We start from the raw sequence: 15,140 nt of genomic DNA, 5'->3' as shown, positions 1-15,140 counted from the left end.
AGCTCGTCTCTTCCAATCAGCCCAAGAATGGTACCGTTTCTGGTGGCGAGAGCACGATAGCGCATCCAAATCGAGCGATGCGTTTCAACCTCAAACCAGGAGTCGGCCACGGTTACGAAAATCGTCAGCAATCCGATGACGTATTTGAAGTAGTTGTTCATTGCGTCGGTTAGCATCAGACCACCGAAGAGGTAGTTGTAGTGACGTTTGGCCAGTATACCGCTGATCACTGCACTGGCTAGATGCAAGATACTCCAGACCGAGGATGACCAACGGTGCTCTCCAATAGCAAGACCATCGGCGTGGTGTAGTTTAAGCGGAAAGTTGAAAAATCCAAACAATTGAAACAGTAACAGAAGCCAAGAGAATGCTTCAAAAGTAACCAGGATGAATAGTTTCCTCACGGATTCCATCGTGTACTAAAATACAAGGCTAGCGCAAGTCATTCTTGAAACGATCCTGATGGGCAATGCATTAAGGAAAATTAAATATTCATTGTTGACAAATTTACCGCAACCATGCAAATTTCTCGTCAGCACTCTTACAACGTACATTTTATTGTTTTACGAGGACGTTCTTCGCCCAGTACGTGCACAATGAACCTTGTGCTACCATTGCTCCCCAACGGGCAGCAGCTACTCTCTGTAGCATTCGGTATCTTTAAGTGCTTCGGTTTCATACCATTCCCGTTCGATTGCTGCACGTTCACGCTGAAACCTTCTAGCCATATCAGATCGCTATTACATCAGCCCATATTACAAGTTTCATTCTACCTAACTCTCTTCTGCATCATAATGTCGAACCGAGTGAACATCTTTTTCACTGGCTTGCAGATCCTCAGCCTAAACGATATTATCAAGTATGGAACGCTAACGTTGTCCGTGTTTGCGATCTTCATAGATACCGTCCTGCAGCGAGACACACATCGGCTTGTGTGGGAAAAGATCGCACTCATTCGACTCAGTGCTCGGAAGGTCTACGTTGAGCGTTTCACACGCCACTACCTGTGGAAGTTTTATGGCTACCTAGCGGTTAGTACGTTTCTCGAAGCACAAGTACTCTACCTTGCTTGGGATGATCCTTCCGATCTGGCTTACTGGCTAGTGATCATGATTTTGCACGCCTTCCTTCGGATGCGCCACCTTTTTCACATGTTCTTCATCGACACACTGAAGATACACCTGCAGAAGCTACATTATGATTTGGTGGATGCGGGTGAGTACATGGCGGATCTCGTTGAGCAGCCACAGGATACGGCCGTGTTTCGAGCAATGCACGCACAGTCTGTCGATCGTCTGCTGAGCCTGAAGAGTGTATACGGCCAGCTGTGGGAGCTTAGCGACTGTATCAATCGTAACTTTGGATGGTCTCAGATATGTAACTTTACGGGAAACTTTGTGCAGCTATCGTGCGATCTATACTGGTTCTATATGTCAATGAAGTGGTTTGAGGTTTCAGATTACAAAGGTAATGCATTTTCAATCATTTCAATTAGTGTTTTTTTTTTCAAACAATTTTCATTTGTTTGTAGTAATCGTGATTACGCTGCTACCATCGACGTCTATCATTGTGCTGCTACTTAGCTCTGCCGAGTCTTGCCTTGGCGTGGTAGGTACATAACCTCCTTGACGAACGAAACGTGAATGATCTAACTACCAATGTTTACAGGCCGCCTCATTGCAGTCTGCACTGTTGGATATTCCGATGGGAAACGATTCTACGTTTCGAAAGATCATTTATCGCTTTGGCTTACAGGTTGCACAGCAACGGATTCGTTTAACAGCACACGGACTGTTTGAGATCAATTATTCACTGTTAAAAATGGTAAAATTTCATGCAAAAGCTATGTTTTCTCTCGTAATCACCTGAAGCTGCCATGTTCTTCTTTTCCTTTCCAGTTTGGCACAGGAATAACCACCTACATGATTATTTTTATAACGTTCTCAAAGGATATTAAACTGGAAGATATCGACGATGAATAGCTGTGGACGCAGCACGTATTGTTATTAAACAAGCTGTTTCCATTAAGGCAAATTAGGCCACATCCATCACCGCTATCAGAGAATCATTTTTGTGGATATTATCACCAACCTGTCAGTTAGATGTCTTAATGAAACCTTATTTGCTGTGCAAACTCGCCATTGTATTCTGTGCTCCTTCTTGCGGCGTAAAACATGGAAAGTTTCTCCAAAGTGATCGTACTCTACCAAATCCTGGCACTGCATTGGTTCAGTCCTAAGCGGCACCGAACCTTCGATTGTGAATCGCTGTTTTTCATTACGCTAAACTTTTGCATTATTACGGGGCTCTTCTGTTGGATCTATCAGCACCAATCGTTGGTAATTTTTTCCGACAACGCGTTAGGATATGTGGTAGATTTTTTCAAATTTCTGCTCATGGTTTTTACCTACTACTCCCTTTTCCTCGAGAGTGGCTACCAGCGCGGCGTGCTGTATAAAGTTTGGAACGAGCTGGAACGACTGCACAACATTTTCCCGGGCACGAAGTGGGCTCTACTGCCCCAGGCACACCTGCGTACGGTTGCACTGTTTGTTGTGTACATGTCCTGGTGGGAGCTTACGTATGCGTACTGGATAACTAAGTCAGCTCGCAGTTCCAACTTTACCATCTTGTTCTGGGTGCTGTTTCTGTTGCTACACCTGCGACAGCTACAAATCCTGCTCTATACCAATGTGTTGGGCTTTTGTCTGAAGGCAATAAACAGTGAGCTAGCATGGACGATCGAGCTAAGCAATGGTGCCAGCCGGTTCGGGGGTCGTCGAAGTGATGGACAAATTTGTGGCTATTTGCGCAAGCTAATGGAAGGATTTGCACGAGTCGAGCGGTTGCTCGAGTTACTTAACCAAGCGTTCGGCTACTCATTGGTCATTATAAAGCTGATCAATCACATCTACATACTAACGGACACGTACTGGATTGTTCATGGGTTTATCAGCGGCAAAGTGTTTGGCTCAGTGTGTAGGTAGCGTACAAAACAAGTTTAAGACAAAACGAGTAATTTCTCCGACTGGACGTTGCAGATTTGGAGTGTTGTTTGTCGTCGAAATTCATCTGTTTGATGATCAATCTCCACTCCAACGAGCGCATCTTGTCGGAGTTTCATCGTACGCGGGTGCTACTACACTGCATTCACCTTCGGTGGCAGTTACGGTGCGATCGGGGCTGGCAGATGGTACAACACTTTTTGCTAAAGCTAGAATCTACTCAGCCGTTTGCGATGACGGCATTAAGTATGTACCGATTGGACTATGGCACTTTAATGCAGGTAGGTGAACATGAAGTAGCTCTTCCAAACAGTTAAGTTGCTAATGCTGTGTATTTCTAGATAGCTTTCAACGTCACTACATCGATTTCACTCTTCATTCAAGCCTCACAGTAGCTGTACTATTAGCAAGAGTCGAGTTTCTTGCAGTCGTTGCGTCTGTTGGCATATCCTCCTTGGGCATGAATTGTATGAAAATTACCATGTACGTTGTGATAGCGGCTGCGATCTAGGTTTCAAAAATAGTAACAACATATAAGATATCGTTTGATTGTTACACTAAAGCAAAGACGTTTACTAAACCTCCTTCAGCAGCACAAAATCCATATCAAAGAAACCACCAAGTGAAAAGGACATTGGAGTGTGTTGAAGCAGGAGCGAAAAGTTTTCTAACTGCGAAAAAATAAAATGTGTCATTCACAAAGAAAACACCAAGAAAAAATATTAGAATGTTTGCAAGTGCAGTCGAACTAAATAATAGAAAAGCACAAATGGAGCCCCTGTCAGAAATGCCTTGTCTAAGTCATACGCTCTGTATTCTTCATTCGTCATTTTTTGTAGCAAAGCAACAAACTCCATTTGCTCTCTTTCTTATTTATCGACTGATTAGATCTGAAAGCACACAGCACACACTCCATCATATTGCAACGTGACACCGTGTCACCGTAACAATGACCGACACAAGGGCGTACGGGACCGAATACGAACCATATTCGCGAGCAAATCTGCCTCATCACCATGCAGCCGTTTGTACAGCAACTGTCCCATCTGGCCAACCTGCAAAACGGATGCAAAACACACGCGATTGGAAGCGACTGTCTAACTGGATCACCCGGCCAGGTGCTTACCTGGTTCTTGCAGTTTTCACACGCCGCCAGCACAACACCGAGCGCGGTAAAGGTGGCCACGATGCTGAGGATGTATGCTGCAACCAAAGACGTGTGGAGAGGTTTATGTTCTGTTCTATCTGTCTTGCCCCTTTTTTCGGCTTTCTTTGTTCTATCGCTCATAAAAATTTTACCATTTAGCATTTTTTTTATTTAGCCGCCAACAGGATGAAAGGGTGAAAATTTATGATGGTACAAAAATCAATAACCTCCGTTTGGCCTCGCAGTGCAACCAAAGGGGGAAATGTATTTTTAGCCAGCAAAAGGTGCAATAGGTCAGCAAGGGATGGTTGGTGAGCCAGGTGGGTTGGGCCACTTACCGAAAATATCGTCGAGCTGATTGAGATAAAGCAGCGCGTACAGCGAGTACAGGTCGCACGTGCACTGGATAAAGTTCTGGAGCAGATTGGCCAGCTGCGAGTAGACGCAGCCCCCGTTCAGGTCCTTTGAGGCGTGCCAGAGCGTTAGGTACGTGCCTTTCGCCACAAACATTCGCCGAAGAGGCACACGATCCACCTGGGAAGTGGCACCGATCCTGACCGGGGATTTCATCGTCGAAAGTCCCGTCCACGAGTCCACGATGACAGCCGGTCGGGAAGGGCCGTTCATCTTCCAGCGGGTCAAAGATGTTTGGGCTTTTGGGGGAACAACATTCGCCTCGGTCGGTTTGGGCCGCCCGGGGGATACTCCATCGGCGACGAGAGACTCCAGCTGTTCCCGCAGGATGTCGAACCGGGCCGTTAGGCGGTCAATGTGGTATGCGTGGTGAAGGTGCTTCAATCGAATGATAACCAGCGATGGTACAGTGAGGCACCAGAGCGCTAGCTGAACGGGGTCCGAGTAAACCAGTGCCAGAATTCCCAGTTCGATCGCACAGCAGAACGCACAGAAGAGGAGCAGTTTGTTGCGGAAGTGAGTCCGAGCACGAGCCAATCTCGAATCAGCCCTTTCCGTCAAATGTCCCAGTGCGCTATCGACCGATGCTACGCGTACGTCTAGGGCACGGTAAACGCCACGTGCTATTAGCGCCTCCAGTAGCACCACCAAATGCGTCACGATGGTGATGGAAGTCTTGATGAAGGGAATAAAGTTAATGCCGGTGCCGGTGCGTGCATCGGCAAACAACCATCTGCGCTCGATGATACAGAACGTTAGCACACCCACGTACAGGATGCAGTTACCGATGCACCACAAAAGCGCCAGTGAAGACCCCAGAGGGGCATCCGTGCTGGCGTATGTCTGCAGCGCACACAGCTGAAATATAAGTGTCACAAGCATCTTTTTGAACAGAGTGCAGAGTGACGGCACGACAGAAACGGACTGATCGTAATGACTGTTTCCCTACGCAAAGGACTGAGATTTCTTTCGAAACATTCGCGTGTATCGGTGCGCCCTGATGGACGTGAGAAAATCATCAGCCGGGGATTTCACGTTGACGGAGATTGATGATGTGGAAAGTTTTGAGATCGAAACTGGGGCGATTTTCTGCCCCGATGACAGTGGGTCATTTTGAGGCATTGTTTCGCCATTGGTGGGTGGATGAGTGGCAGGCGCTAATTAAGAGGTGATAGGTTTATCTAATAACAATTAGGAAGTATTTCGCTCGGATTGGAACACAGCAACGTGGAAAGAATGCGACCTAAGATTAATACATGAAGAGCGAAGATTAATTCATGGAGGGTAAATATTGATCGAGTATAGATTTTTCAGCCAATTTGCCGTGCATTGGCATAATAATTCATCCTATTCTACACCACGTATTCAATTAGTGAAGTGCGGCAGTGGATCATTCATAGAGCGGATTGAGTGACTGCACTTTTACACGCACTTTTTACACGCTTCGATCAATTTTGAAGAGGAAATATTATGAAGTTTAAAATAACTATGCAGTCACACCGAGTTTACAAAAGTCATTATAATTACCATATCACTGAAATCAGGTTTTGATAGAGATGTGAGGAATTATACGAATGGCAATAGGTGAATGGGTACGAAAACAGCATATGTTATATAAAAATATTTCTATTTTCCTATTTGTAAGTTTGTCACAAATATTTGATAATATTTCTGAAAAATATTAAAAAGCACGCACATGAGCATTTAATTGCTCTAACTTAGGAAAGCAATGTGATTAAATCATCCTTTATGTAATAATTTTCAATCCTAAATACTTTTTCAATTGGGTTCATGATGACTGTATTTCGTTCCATTACGAGTATTTGTTGAATAAATGACACAGCATGAAGTTAATTGATTGAAGATAATTTAGACTAAGATAAGTTTTACAAAGTATTACAGACCAAAGAATTCTTTCAAATTCAGCTGAAAGCAAACGATTTCAAACCAAATTGTTGTGTATAACAATATTATTTTTAACAGGTTGAAATGGGTCTTTTTCATAATTGTCTAGTAATTATTTGAAAATATATGTTACATACAGTTATTTAATTAAATAATCAACCACTTTCCCAAACGCGATCAAATTCGAGAACGATCGTAGCGATTGTCAAAATCACATGCAATTGTGGTTTCCTTGGATGTTTTTTGAGCATTTTGCCATATTGTACGCGTAACTGGGTAGGATACTAATGAAATAAAATAAAACAACCTTTGTATCTACGCAACTACTACTATCGTTCCTCTTCAATCGAGTTTGGGAAAGTGGCAGAATGTCATTAAAAAATTACACTCCACAATGAAAATTAAAATTAAAAACAATCATAAAAAATATTGTAATAATGCAGTGAGTTTTTTCGTAATGCAATCAGAAGGGGATTTTCCTTTAAGCGGAATGAGCAGTCGTGGGGACCCAGGCCTACAGGGGGCCCCGAGCAAAACCGCCACATATTAGTTCGCTTTTTTAGGTGCCTGTTTTTTTATTGATGCTCATACGAATGGAATACTAAATATTTCTCATAGTATTACATTCTTACAAGTAAGTGTGTGAAAAGTTTTGATAACGTTTCAAGCAATCAAAAGTTGTTAAGAACATTGGAGATAAGTTTTGAAGGCTTACACAAACTTGACATTTTTTCGCACTCTTCCATATTAGCAATAAAATCTCTCATGACAATAACGCATGTAGAAGCTACTGGGATGTTTTATTTTAATTTTTGAAAAACTTCGCCGAAGGTCTCGATTGCATGGATTAAAAGTCTGGATTTTTAATAGCGGCAGTTTAACATTTCATTGCTTGATTTATTTCCATATAAAAGATTTTTAATTTAGAAAAACGACCAAATGCGTATTTGCTTTGACTTTGTATTTGACTTTGCATATTTGATAGACTTTGTAGAAAATAAAAAAAATCTTACACCCAACAATGGCTAGTATTTGAATCAGTTTTGCAAAATATACACTACCGGAAGCAGCGATCATGAACAACCATTAAATATTAAAAATAAGAAGACTATAGATACCATTAAAATAATGTAACAACTGCCATTTAAAAGAACAGAAGAAAATGAATCCCTAACGATTTCAGAATTACTTATTTGGTACTCGTTAAAAGATATTGAAAAAAAGCGAATGTTGTCTAATGTTTGTTCATATCGATATATTTTGGCTACTGTTAAGGAAACTAGGGGCCCCATTAAGATTCCCCGTTTAGGGCCCCGAGATTGATAAATCTCTGAATATAATGTAATCTTATGTAATGTGATTGAAATGATTAAAAAGAGAGACATTTTGGTCAAGATTAGCCACTGGTTGAAGGTCCAAGAACTAATCAAATATCAAAATGATTGCATAGAATACCTTTTAAGGCGAAATCCACATTTCCATAAGCAATAATAAACACGATGTATTATTATGTTGTGACCAGACTATGCTCTTTGTTGTAATCATTGAACGTGTCGGTTTTGGGGATAAAATTGATGTAAATCACCAGGTACGATGTAATCGATCCAAATATCTACAACGTTACAACAAACGAGAACAATATTTTATGTAAAATGAAATGAGGAATTTAAATATTTTCCTCAATTTTCTCACCGTCGTTAATGATGATAAGCGTATATCAAAGAAGTTTGCTGCAGAAAAGTTGATCTGCTCGTTGTCTAATTGTTTAGAAAAGTTCTCTATCTGCAAGAAGACGGTTCGTTTTTTAAAAGAATGAGACATTTGTTTAAAAAAAAAAGCTTCAATACTTACTAGCGTGATAGTTGTTTGAGGCAACACACGATTCAGTGCACTATGAAGATAATAGAAGGTGATTTCTCCCTGCAAGTAAGAACCAAATTGAGCACGTAGTATAACAAACTCCCTTCAACGTACCTCATCCACACACTTTTGGCAGGTGTTGAAAAGCACAAAAAACATCAACACCGGTGAAATACCACACAGAAACGATTCCACCTTGTAAAGGTTCCCATCGTAGTGGAGACTCGCGTACATCCAATATCCATCGATGGTGGTACATATGAACAGCATCGTTATTACCGCAAACAGTTGCCAGCCGAAACGATCGCTTACCTCACCGGTAAGATCTTTCAGCAGATTTTGCATCGCTTTCAGGTGCACCAATCGACGATGGATCGCTTCGGGTGAAATGGCCCGCCCGTTGGTGGACGCCGTTTGCTGCAGTTCGTTGTTAAGGACGCGGTACCGATTGCGCAGATATAGAACATGCACCAGAAAGAACGAGTCACCGAGTCGAATCAGAATGAAGAACCAAACCTTCAGTAGCCAGTTTCGGTGCCATACCGGATTGCCCGAGATGCGCGAAATGATAAAGAACTCGCTCACGGCTGGTATCACGTTGAACACGAACATAGTGCTGAAGATGTCATCGGCAAGCTGGTGATTGAATCGCTCCAAACATCCTGGAGCAGCACCGTGCGCTTCAATTGATGCGTCAATCTGATCCATAAGCAGAGCAATACGCTTCTGGGTGGGTCGTTTGAGCAGCGACAGCGTCAGCGTTACCAACGGAACTGCCAGCGGAATTACGAACTGGATAGCGTCGGCAAAGGTACCGGTAGCGTCACTAAGAAAGAAGACAGCTTCTGGTTTGATCAGTGAATAGGATAGAACGATAATTTCTCCGGTGGTGTAAAACGACACGAACACGATGGTTAAGGTGTGCAGTGAGGTTAAGACCTGTCCATGGAGAGGTACTGGTGTGAAGCCGAGAAGCTGGAACAGAGGATAAATGGAACCAAACCGACGATCGTAAGGCACGTGGTGGCGAGACATGCTGCTTGCACTGAACTGTTCCATTGTTGTGCATTGTGTCTCCATTAAACTACTTTTCGAGAGGGAACTCCAAACTACTTTTCTAGAGGGAGTTAAACATTGATTAATGATTTGGTTATAAATAATTCAGTGCACGTGTCATACCGCACAGTTTGTCGTTGTCGACGCCTTCTGAAAAGCTTCCTACTTCGTTAGACGATATTTAATTTTCTCCCGCAAACAGATAGCTGCCAATAGTTTAGTTCTGATTAAAAATTGAATCGGCACACATCACCAAATCCAGTCGCGAAATCCGTTACGAATACCCAGTCTCCGGTCCGGTGGTCAATGTTTGCAGAGTGAATTACATTTTTGGACAGTGCTTCTTGCTCCCTATTTGTGGAAGCTTTTTTGGTGGGGCTTTGTCGCCAGCCAGCCAGCAAGGGGTGATGAGTAGGATAAATTAAATCATGAAAATTGCACAACCCATTCGGGATAATTACTTTGCGCGTTCGCCACCCTGGTCGGAAGGGGGTAGGTTTGGAGTTGACACATATTTACCTAACCTAGATAGAGCGAGGCTCGTGTTTTCAGTTCGAGACATGGAACCGCTCGAGCAATGGTACGTACTTTCCGGCTACGTACGATTCCATCAGTGGCTGGGGTTTCAGCCGTATCGATTGGCCAGTGGCAGAGTAAGTCCCTTCGCAGCTCTCACCTTGGCGCAGTTCCTCGGAGTGTTGGTTAATCTTGCGCTCATCATCTACCGGCGACGGTGCATTCTTTATCACTGCGAAGCGATTGGAATGGTGGTCGATTTTATCAAACTGCTCACGATAGGACTGTCAATCCTGGTGATATATGTGGAGCTTTTCCGTACCAGCGATAATATTTGCGGTTGCTGGCGATTGCTGTACAAGGCTCATCAAACGCTGCAACGGTATGGTATGGTTGATCGCCGTCGGTTGACTCGTGCCATTCGTTTGTACTGGTGTTTTGTGCTGGGCACGCTGCTGTACTTCGTAGCGAATGAATCGTACCTATACCTTTGCGCAGAACAGATGCAAACAAAACGGTTCTACGTGTACTTTTTCGGTCTGCAGTATATTTTGAACATCAAACTACAGCAGATCATTTATCCAGCGATCCTGCTGGACTCGTATCTGCGTATGACACGTGCCGCATTGGAGCATCACGTAGAGTTGCTTCAATACTCTGAAAGGCTAGGAAGTATGCGCTACAAGGAGTTTCTTGCCGGTAAGCTAAACGCGTTGAAAGCGCTGTATAGCGATCTGTTTCAGGCGAGCGTTGCGCTAAATGAAGCTTACGGTAGGACGTACCTTATCATCTACTGCAAGAACTACATTCACATCTTATCTAACTCTTATTGGGTTGTGTTTTGGCTGCTCAACAATCAACGACATCATGCTGCAAGTTAGTATCGACTATAGCTGTAATATGAAGAGTGTGGACTGGTGCGAGTTAACGAGGAATTATATTATTGGGAGTTATTGATAGGAATTATAAGCCGACTTATTTGTCGAATAATATTGCTGGGGGTGACGTTCTACATAAACACCTGTGCAATGAAATCGGCCCAGAATCTTAGACATCGACTTCACACGTTGGATCTTGGAATTCAAATAAAATGTCGTGCCCTGTTTACCAGAGTAAGTATTTGGAAAATGATATGCATTTAGAAACGGAATGTTACTTTTTTACGTTTTAGATTGAAAGCTTCTTACAGCAGACACAGTTCGAAAGCATCCAACTTACAGCAGGTGATTTTTTCGAGCTTAACTTTTGCCCTATATTAACGGTAATATTTTTGTCTCGTTCTTTTCTGCAAAGAAGATTCTTTTTAATAGTTTGAATTGCTTTCTAGATTATTTTTTCAGTTGGAGCATACATTTCAATATTTATCCAGCAAGCAATCAACCAAATAGATGAACTTAAATGTAATGATTATGAAAAACAATGTTAACAGCATTACTTTTAGTACAAAAAAACGACAAAAAAAAAACGAACATCATTTAAAAAGGCACGTGTGTTTACAAAAGATACCAAAAACCGTTCAGTTCGTTTTTCAAATTTTGAAATGAAATATTTCATAACATTTCACAGCAGTGAAATTATTCAGCACAGTAATTCAGCACAGTGGTATGGCACACAACTTTTTCCCCCTTTATTTTGTAAAACTATTTTTAGGTTGGAGTAAAATTATTTGAATGCAAATTAGATAGAGTGTAAGTACAATAAATTGATAACCTATTTACTTATTTTTTTCTATAATAACAGTGAAAAGCAAAATCAATTTCAGTTAGAGGGTAGAATGACAGCAACCGGATAATCCGGGTTACCAGAATTGCGAACGAATCCAATTGTAAACACGTCTGAGCGAGTGCCGTAAAAGTGTAATCTTTGTATCATTATTCACGAACAGCAAACACACAATCCACAATGGAGGAAATATTAAACGATTCCGTTGTGAACGATGAGCTGGAGGTAAGTGTAACAGTCTCCCTTTTTGTATTTTCTTGTTGATTTTCCATGCAACTGTCTGTGCTGCCTTGCCCAATGGCATTCGTCATCACTATTTTCCAGTCCAATTGTGCGTAGAATGAATCACTAATGCGTCTTTGTTTGTATTCTTTGAAATACGACTTTCATTTTTGTTATAGAAGTTCGAGAAAAAGTACAACGAAGAGCTCAAAAATGGAGCCGTCTCAACCAACACACAGTTCGAGTACGCATACTGCATGGTACGAAGCGACTTTGCCAGCGATATGAAAACGGTAATGATGCAACAATGATGATTATGATGATGATGCTGATGATGATGATGGTGCATTATGTGTCATAGGCAACACCGGTAATAATTGCTTTTCGTTTTGCATTCTGTTTTAGGGACTTGTCCTACTGGAAGACCTGTTCGTGAAGCATCCGGAAGGACGTCGCGACTATCTGTACTACATGGCAATTGGGCACACAAGACTAAAGGAGTACTCGGAGGCGCTCAAGCACGCACAGGCCTTTCTGGAAATTGAACCTAACAATCAGCAGGTGATAGCGCTGGAGGAGCTAATCAAGAAACGCATGGACATCGAGGGACTGAAGGGAGTGGCGAAGGCGACCGGTGCGGCCCTTGTCGTCGGTGGCATTCTGGGGCTGGGGCTTGCACTGCTGAAGAAATGAAAATCACCTCGCTAAGCCCTCCGGCTCGATCGTGTCGGGCTGTCGGGCTTGTGCGTTTCACAACAGAAGTACACAGAGCTTTGCTATTGCAGACCGAACTTTATATAGTGAATGGTTTGTTATTCAATTTCAATTCAATTTGGTAAGGTTTTAGATAGCGAGTAATGTAGTTTTTAACGCAACCCCATCCACGGTATGTGATGTAGGAGAATTCAATTACACTCAATTGGTTTAATTCAACTTGTTCGGCTGATTGTTTACAGAGTAGCGAATAGAAGTTCCAATCTTGCTTCAATTCTTCTTTCATTTATTGAATATGCCAACGTTATTTCATTTACAAGCGTTAACGCGAACCGAATCACTGTTTTTCCCGTACACACTTGTGTCAACAATGAGGGGCAGCTAACTAATGCCAGTCTTTCAATCTATCGCTTAAACCTCTTTCTGGTATAGCGTAAATGTGTTTCCGTGGTTTATTTCTACTCTTTATTCCGATATGTTTTAAAATAATTATTTCTTTAGCAACTGGTAGCTTGTTGCCGTACTGTAAATCAAAAACAAACGTCTGTGTATAACTAGTAATTCCGGCACAAGCGTAAAAAAGAGAGAGTCTTGAAAATGAATGTATCAAATAGATTGTTTGTTAGTGGTAAGGCTACTGTTTGTAATCGGAATGAAGGTGCAGTGAGTAGATTTATCTCTAGCACTGTACAAAGCTTTGAGAATCAATGTCACAGAGTGTCCTTGAAACAAACAGAAAAAAAACACTTCTAATCGATACTGCGTTGATAAGCGTACACACAGCGGGCAAAAGGGTTCACTCCATGTCGCACGATATCTGTAACCGGTTTGATACAACATACCGGATTGATGAAAATGTGTTATTCATAATCGATCCAAATATAGAAATATTTATTTTAATCACTTTTTGTCTTGTGATAGAAGGTATGTTTATCCAAAAACAATCATGTTGCAAAAGAAAAGCTGATAGACATCATATCAGTTTTCCGTCGCTAATTACACGCCCAATCACGGGACACAAAAGGACACTTACGGTTTTAATGAGCCCAAACACCCAACGACCCAGCACTAATTGCCCAGCCGCACGCAACCCGATCCTTTGCATCCTGCCGCGGTGGCAGAAAGCGAACGCAGTACAAACGTACGCTTCCTGTCCACAGCAGCATGGTTCTGATGAGGCTGTTCTGTTTTCGACTGTCCGTGCGCCTCGGTTCAATCATTGTTGGAGGATTTTGTATAGTAAGCATCACTGAGACACATCCGTTGTGCCTGAAAACCTAATTGTAAATCGCGAAATTCTCCATTTTCTTTGCTTATCTTGTGACTCGATGTAGTTAGAAACAATAGTAACGATGATAGCGCTGGCAGCATTGGGTGGTGGTCAATTTTTAGAGCAAGAAGCATTGTACTATGAGGAAAACATGCACCTGTACAACCCGGACGATGTGTTCGTCTGGTTGATTGGGGTGTGCAAAATGGAGGCCGCTATGTTCTACACACTGATTATGATCGGCATGGCGCTGTACCTGCCCTGCTGCGGTACAATGATGGTGGGTGCATATTATGTGAGTTTAGGCGAGTTTGGTAGGAGAAGGTTTTGAACGAAAAAGTAATTTCAGTTATTTTTCCCTACTATTGTGTCGTTACAGATGAAACGCTACCTTCTAGTGCCGTTCATAGTGGTGGAGCTGGGGAGACTGTCCTGCATCACACTGACCCACGTGATCGGAATGATGGTGATTAAAAAATCCATTAACGTAGGCTACCTTATAGCTCTCACCATTGCCGGTGGATTTGCTTTGTGTAAGTAGTGTAGTAATGGGGAGTTGAAATGGAGCAATCCGTCTTATCCGGTTTATTTTGTTGCCACAGTACTGCTGTTCTACCTATGGGCCTGTGTGGTGGCGTTGATGCAGATACTGAAAATAGTCCGCTCGCCCGAGTACATTGCCGTGTTCGGGGACAATCCGTTAGCCCCGATCGATCCGGGCGAGACGACCCCGGCCGGTGCATTTCCGACCGATCAGACGACGGTCGAGTGGAACGGAAGTGGATTTAAGCCGGTGCAGCGGAACACTATCAGCAAGAACCTCGAGCGGTTGCCCCCGACGGCACTTACGGTGGGTCAGTTTAATGGGCACAACATGTTGATCGATGACTTTCGCCCCCTGCACAGTCGCTACTCGCGCAGTTGGGCTATTTAGAATGGAAGAATGGAAAGAAAATATTAAAATAAAATTATTTAGAATAGAAAAACTGCCCGTCAATATTTCAATATGTTCAGTTTTTAACAGCTTTTCTTTGAAATAGCTTTAATGAAATTAATAAAATAATTTTCACAACTTCTTCCTTATGGACAACCGGTCGCCTGGTCCCATTTGAATACTTTTTGCGCATATGCAAAGCGGCGCTGGTGATGGGTGACGATCGTCCTGCTCTCAGGGGTCAGGGTACGGATCAGACCGGGTGTGATAATGGGGACTGTACTGTGAAGAGGAACGACAATATTGATAGGAACGACAAAGCCCGCTTTATAAAGCGCGAACACACACACACAAACACTTCACCCCTTATTCTCT

The 15,140-nt window shown here is 42.6% G+C and overlaps 6 protein-coding genes across 9 annotated transcripts; 4 read left to right on the top strand and 2 right to left on the bottom strand.

The window, feature by feature from the left end:
• Positions 1 to 794: 794 nt before the first annotated feature.
• LOC121595702 (putative gustatory receptor 2a) lies at positions 795 to 1,982 on the top strand. Its single transcript, XM_041919874.1, has 4 exons — positions 795 to 1,467; positions 1,532 to 1,608; positions 1,669 to 1,824; positions 1,899 to 1,982. The coding sequence occupies exons 1-4, from the start codon at positions 795 to 797 to the stop codon at positions 1,980 to 1,982; spliced, it is 990 nt and encodes a 329-aa protein (XP_041775808.1).
• A 192-nt stretch (positions 1,983 to 2,174) lies between these two features.
• Positions 2,175 to 3,091, top strand: LOC121595701. Its single transcript, XM_041919873.1, has one exon. The coding sequence runs from the start codon at positions 2,175 to 2,177 to the stop codon at positions 2,985 to 2,987; it is 813 nt and encodes a 270-aa protein (XP_041775807.1). The 3' UTR covers positions 2,988 to 3,091.
• On the bottom strand, positions 3,090 to 4,950 carry LOC121596733 (gustatory receptor 68a-like). The gene is made up of 5 exons (XM_041921929.1): positions 4,491 to 4,950; positions 4,132 to 4,208; positions 3,992 to 4,060; positions 3,587 to 3,676; positions 3,090 to 3,512 (listed from the first exon to the last, which is right to left on the bottom strand). The coding sequence occupies exons 1-5, from the start codon at positions 4,777 to 4,779 to the stop codon at positions 3,381 to 3,383; spliced, it is 657 nt and encodes a 218-aa protein (XP_041777863.1). The 5' UTR covers positions 4,780 to 4,950; the 3' UTR covers positions 3,090 to 3,380.
• A 3,028-nt stretch (positions 4,951 to 7,978) lies between these two features.
• LOC121595700 lies at positions 7,979 to 9,390 on the bottom strand. The gene is made up of 4 exons (XM_041919872.1): positions 8,446 to 9,390; positions 8,323 to 8,391; positions 8,164 to 8,253; positions 7,979 to 8,083 (listed from the first exon to the last, which is right to left on the bottom strand). The coding sequence occupies exons 1-4, from the start codon at positions 9,388 to 9,390 to the stop codon at positions 7,979 to 7,981; spliced, it is 1,209 nt and encodes a 402-aa protein (XP_041775806.1).
• Positions 9,391 to 11,693: 2,303 nt separating this feature from the next.
• On the top strand, positions 11,694 to 13,461 carry LOC121595313 (mitochondrial fission 1 protein). Its single transcript, XM_041919219.1, has 3 exons — positions 11,694 to 11,850; positions 12,027 to 12,140; positions 12,253 to 13,461. The coding sequence occupies exons 1-3, from the start codon at positions 11,806 to 11,808 to the stop codon at positions 12,538 to 12,540; spliced, it is 447 nt and encodes a 148-aa protein (XP_041775153.1). The 5' UTR covers positions 11,694 to 11,805; the 3' UTR covers positions 12,541 to 13,461.
• An 87-nt stretch (positions 13,462 to 13,548) lies between these two features.
• LOC121595312 lies at positions 13,549 to 14,903 on the top strand. Of its 4 annotated transcripts, none has more exons than XM_041919218.1 (4): positions 13,549 to 13,800; positions 13,896 to 14,111; positions 14,211 to 14,364; positions 14,434 to 14,903. In XM_041919218.1, exons 1-4 carry the CDS (start codon positions 13,726 to 13,728, stop codon positions 14,763 to 14,765), a joined length of 777 nt encoding a protein of 258 aa, XP_041775152.1. In that variant the 5' UTR covers positions 13,549 to 13,725; the 3' UTR covers positions 14,766 to 14,903. The 4 variants fall into 4 exon arrangements, with proteins under 4 accessions (XP_041775152.1, XP_041775150.1, XP_041775151.1 ...); XM_041919216.1 differs by having other exon boundaries at positions 14,181 to 14,364; XM_041919217.1 differs by having other exon boundaries at positions 13,896 to 14,126.
• Positions 14,904 to 15,140: the final 237 nt, after the last annotated feature.

This window comes from Anopheles merus, chromosome 3R (assembly GCF_017562075.2).
Source record: "Anopheles merus strain MAF chromosome 3R, AmerM5.1, whole genome shotgun sequence".
Classification (NCBI taxonomy): Eukaryota; Metazoa; Arthropoda; class Insecta; order Diptera; family Culicidae; genus Anopheles; species Anopheles merus.
Note: the sequence above shows the minus strand (reverse complement) of the source record. Positions and strands in the feature narration are given on the sequence as shown.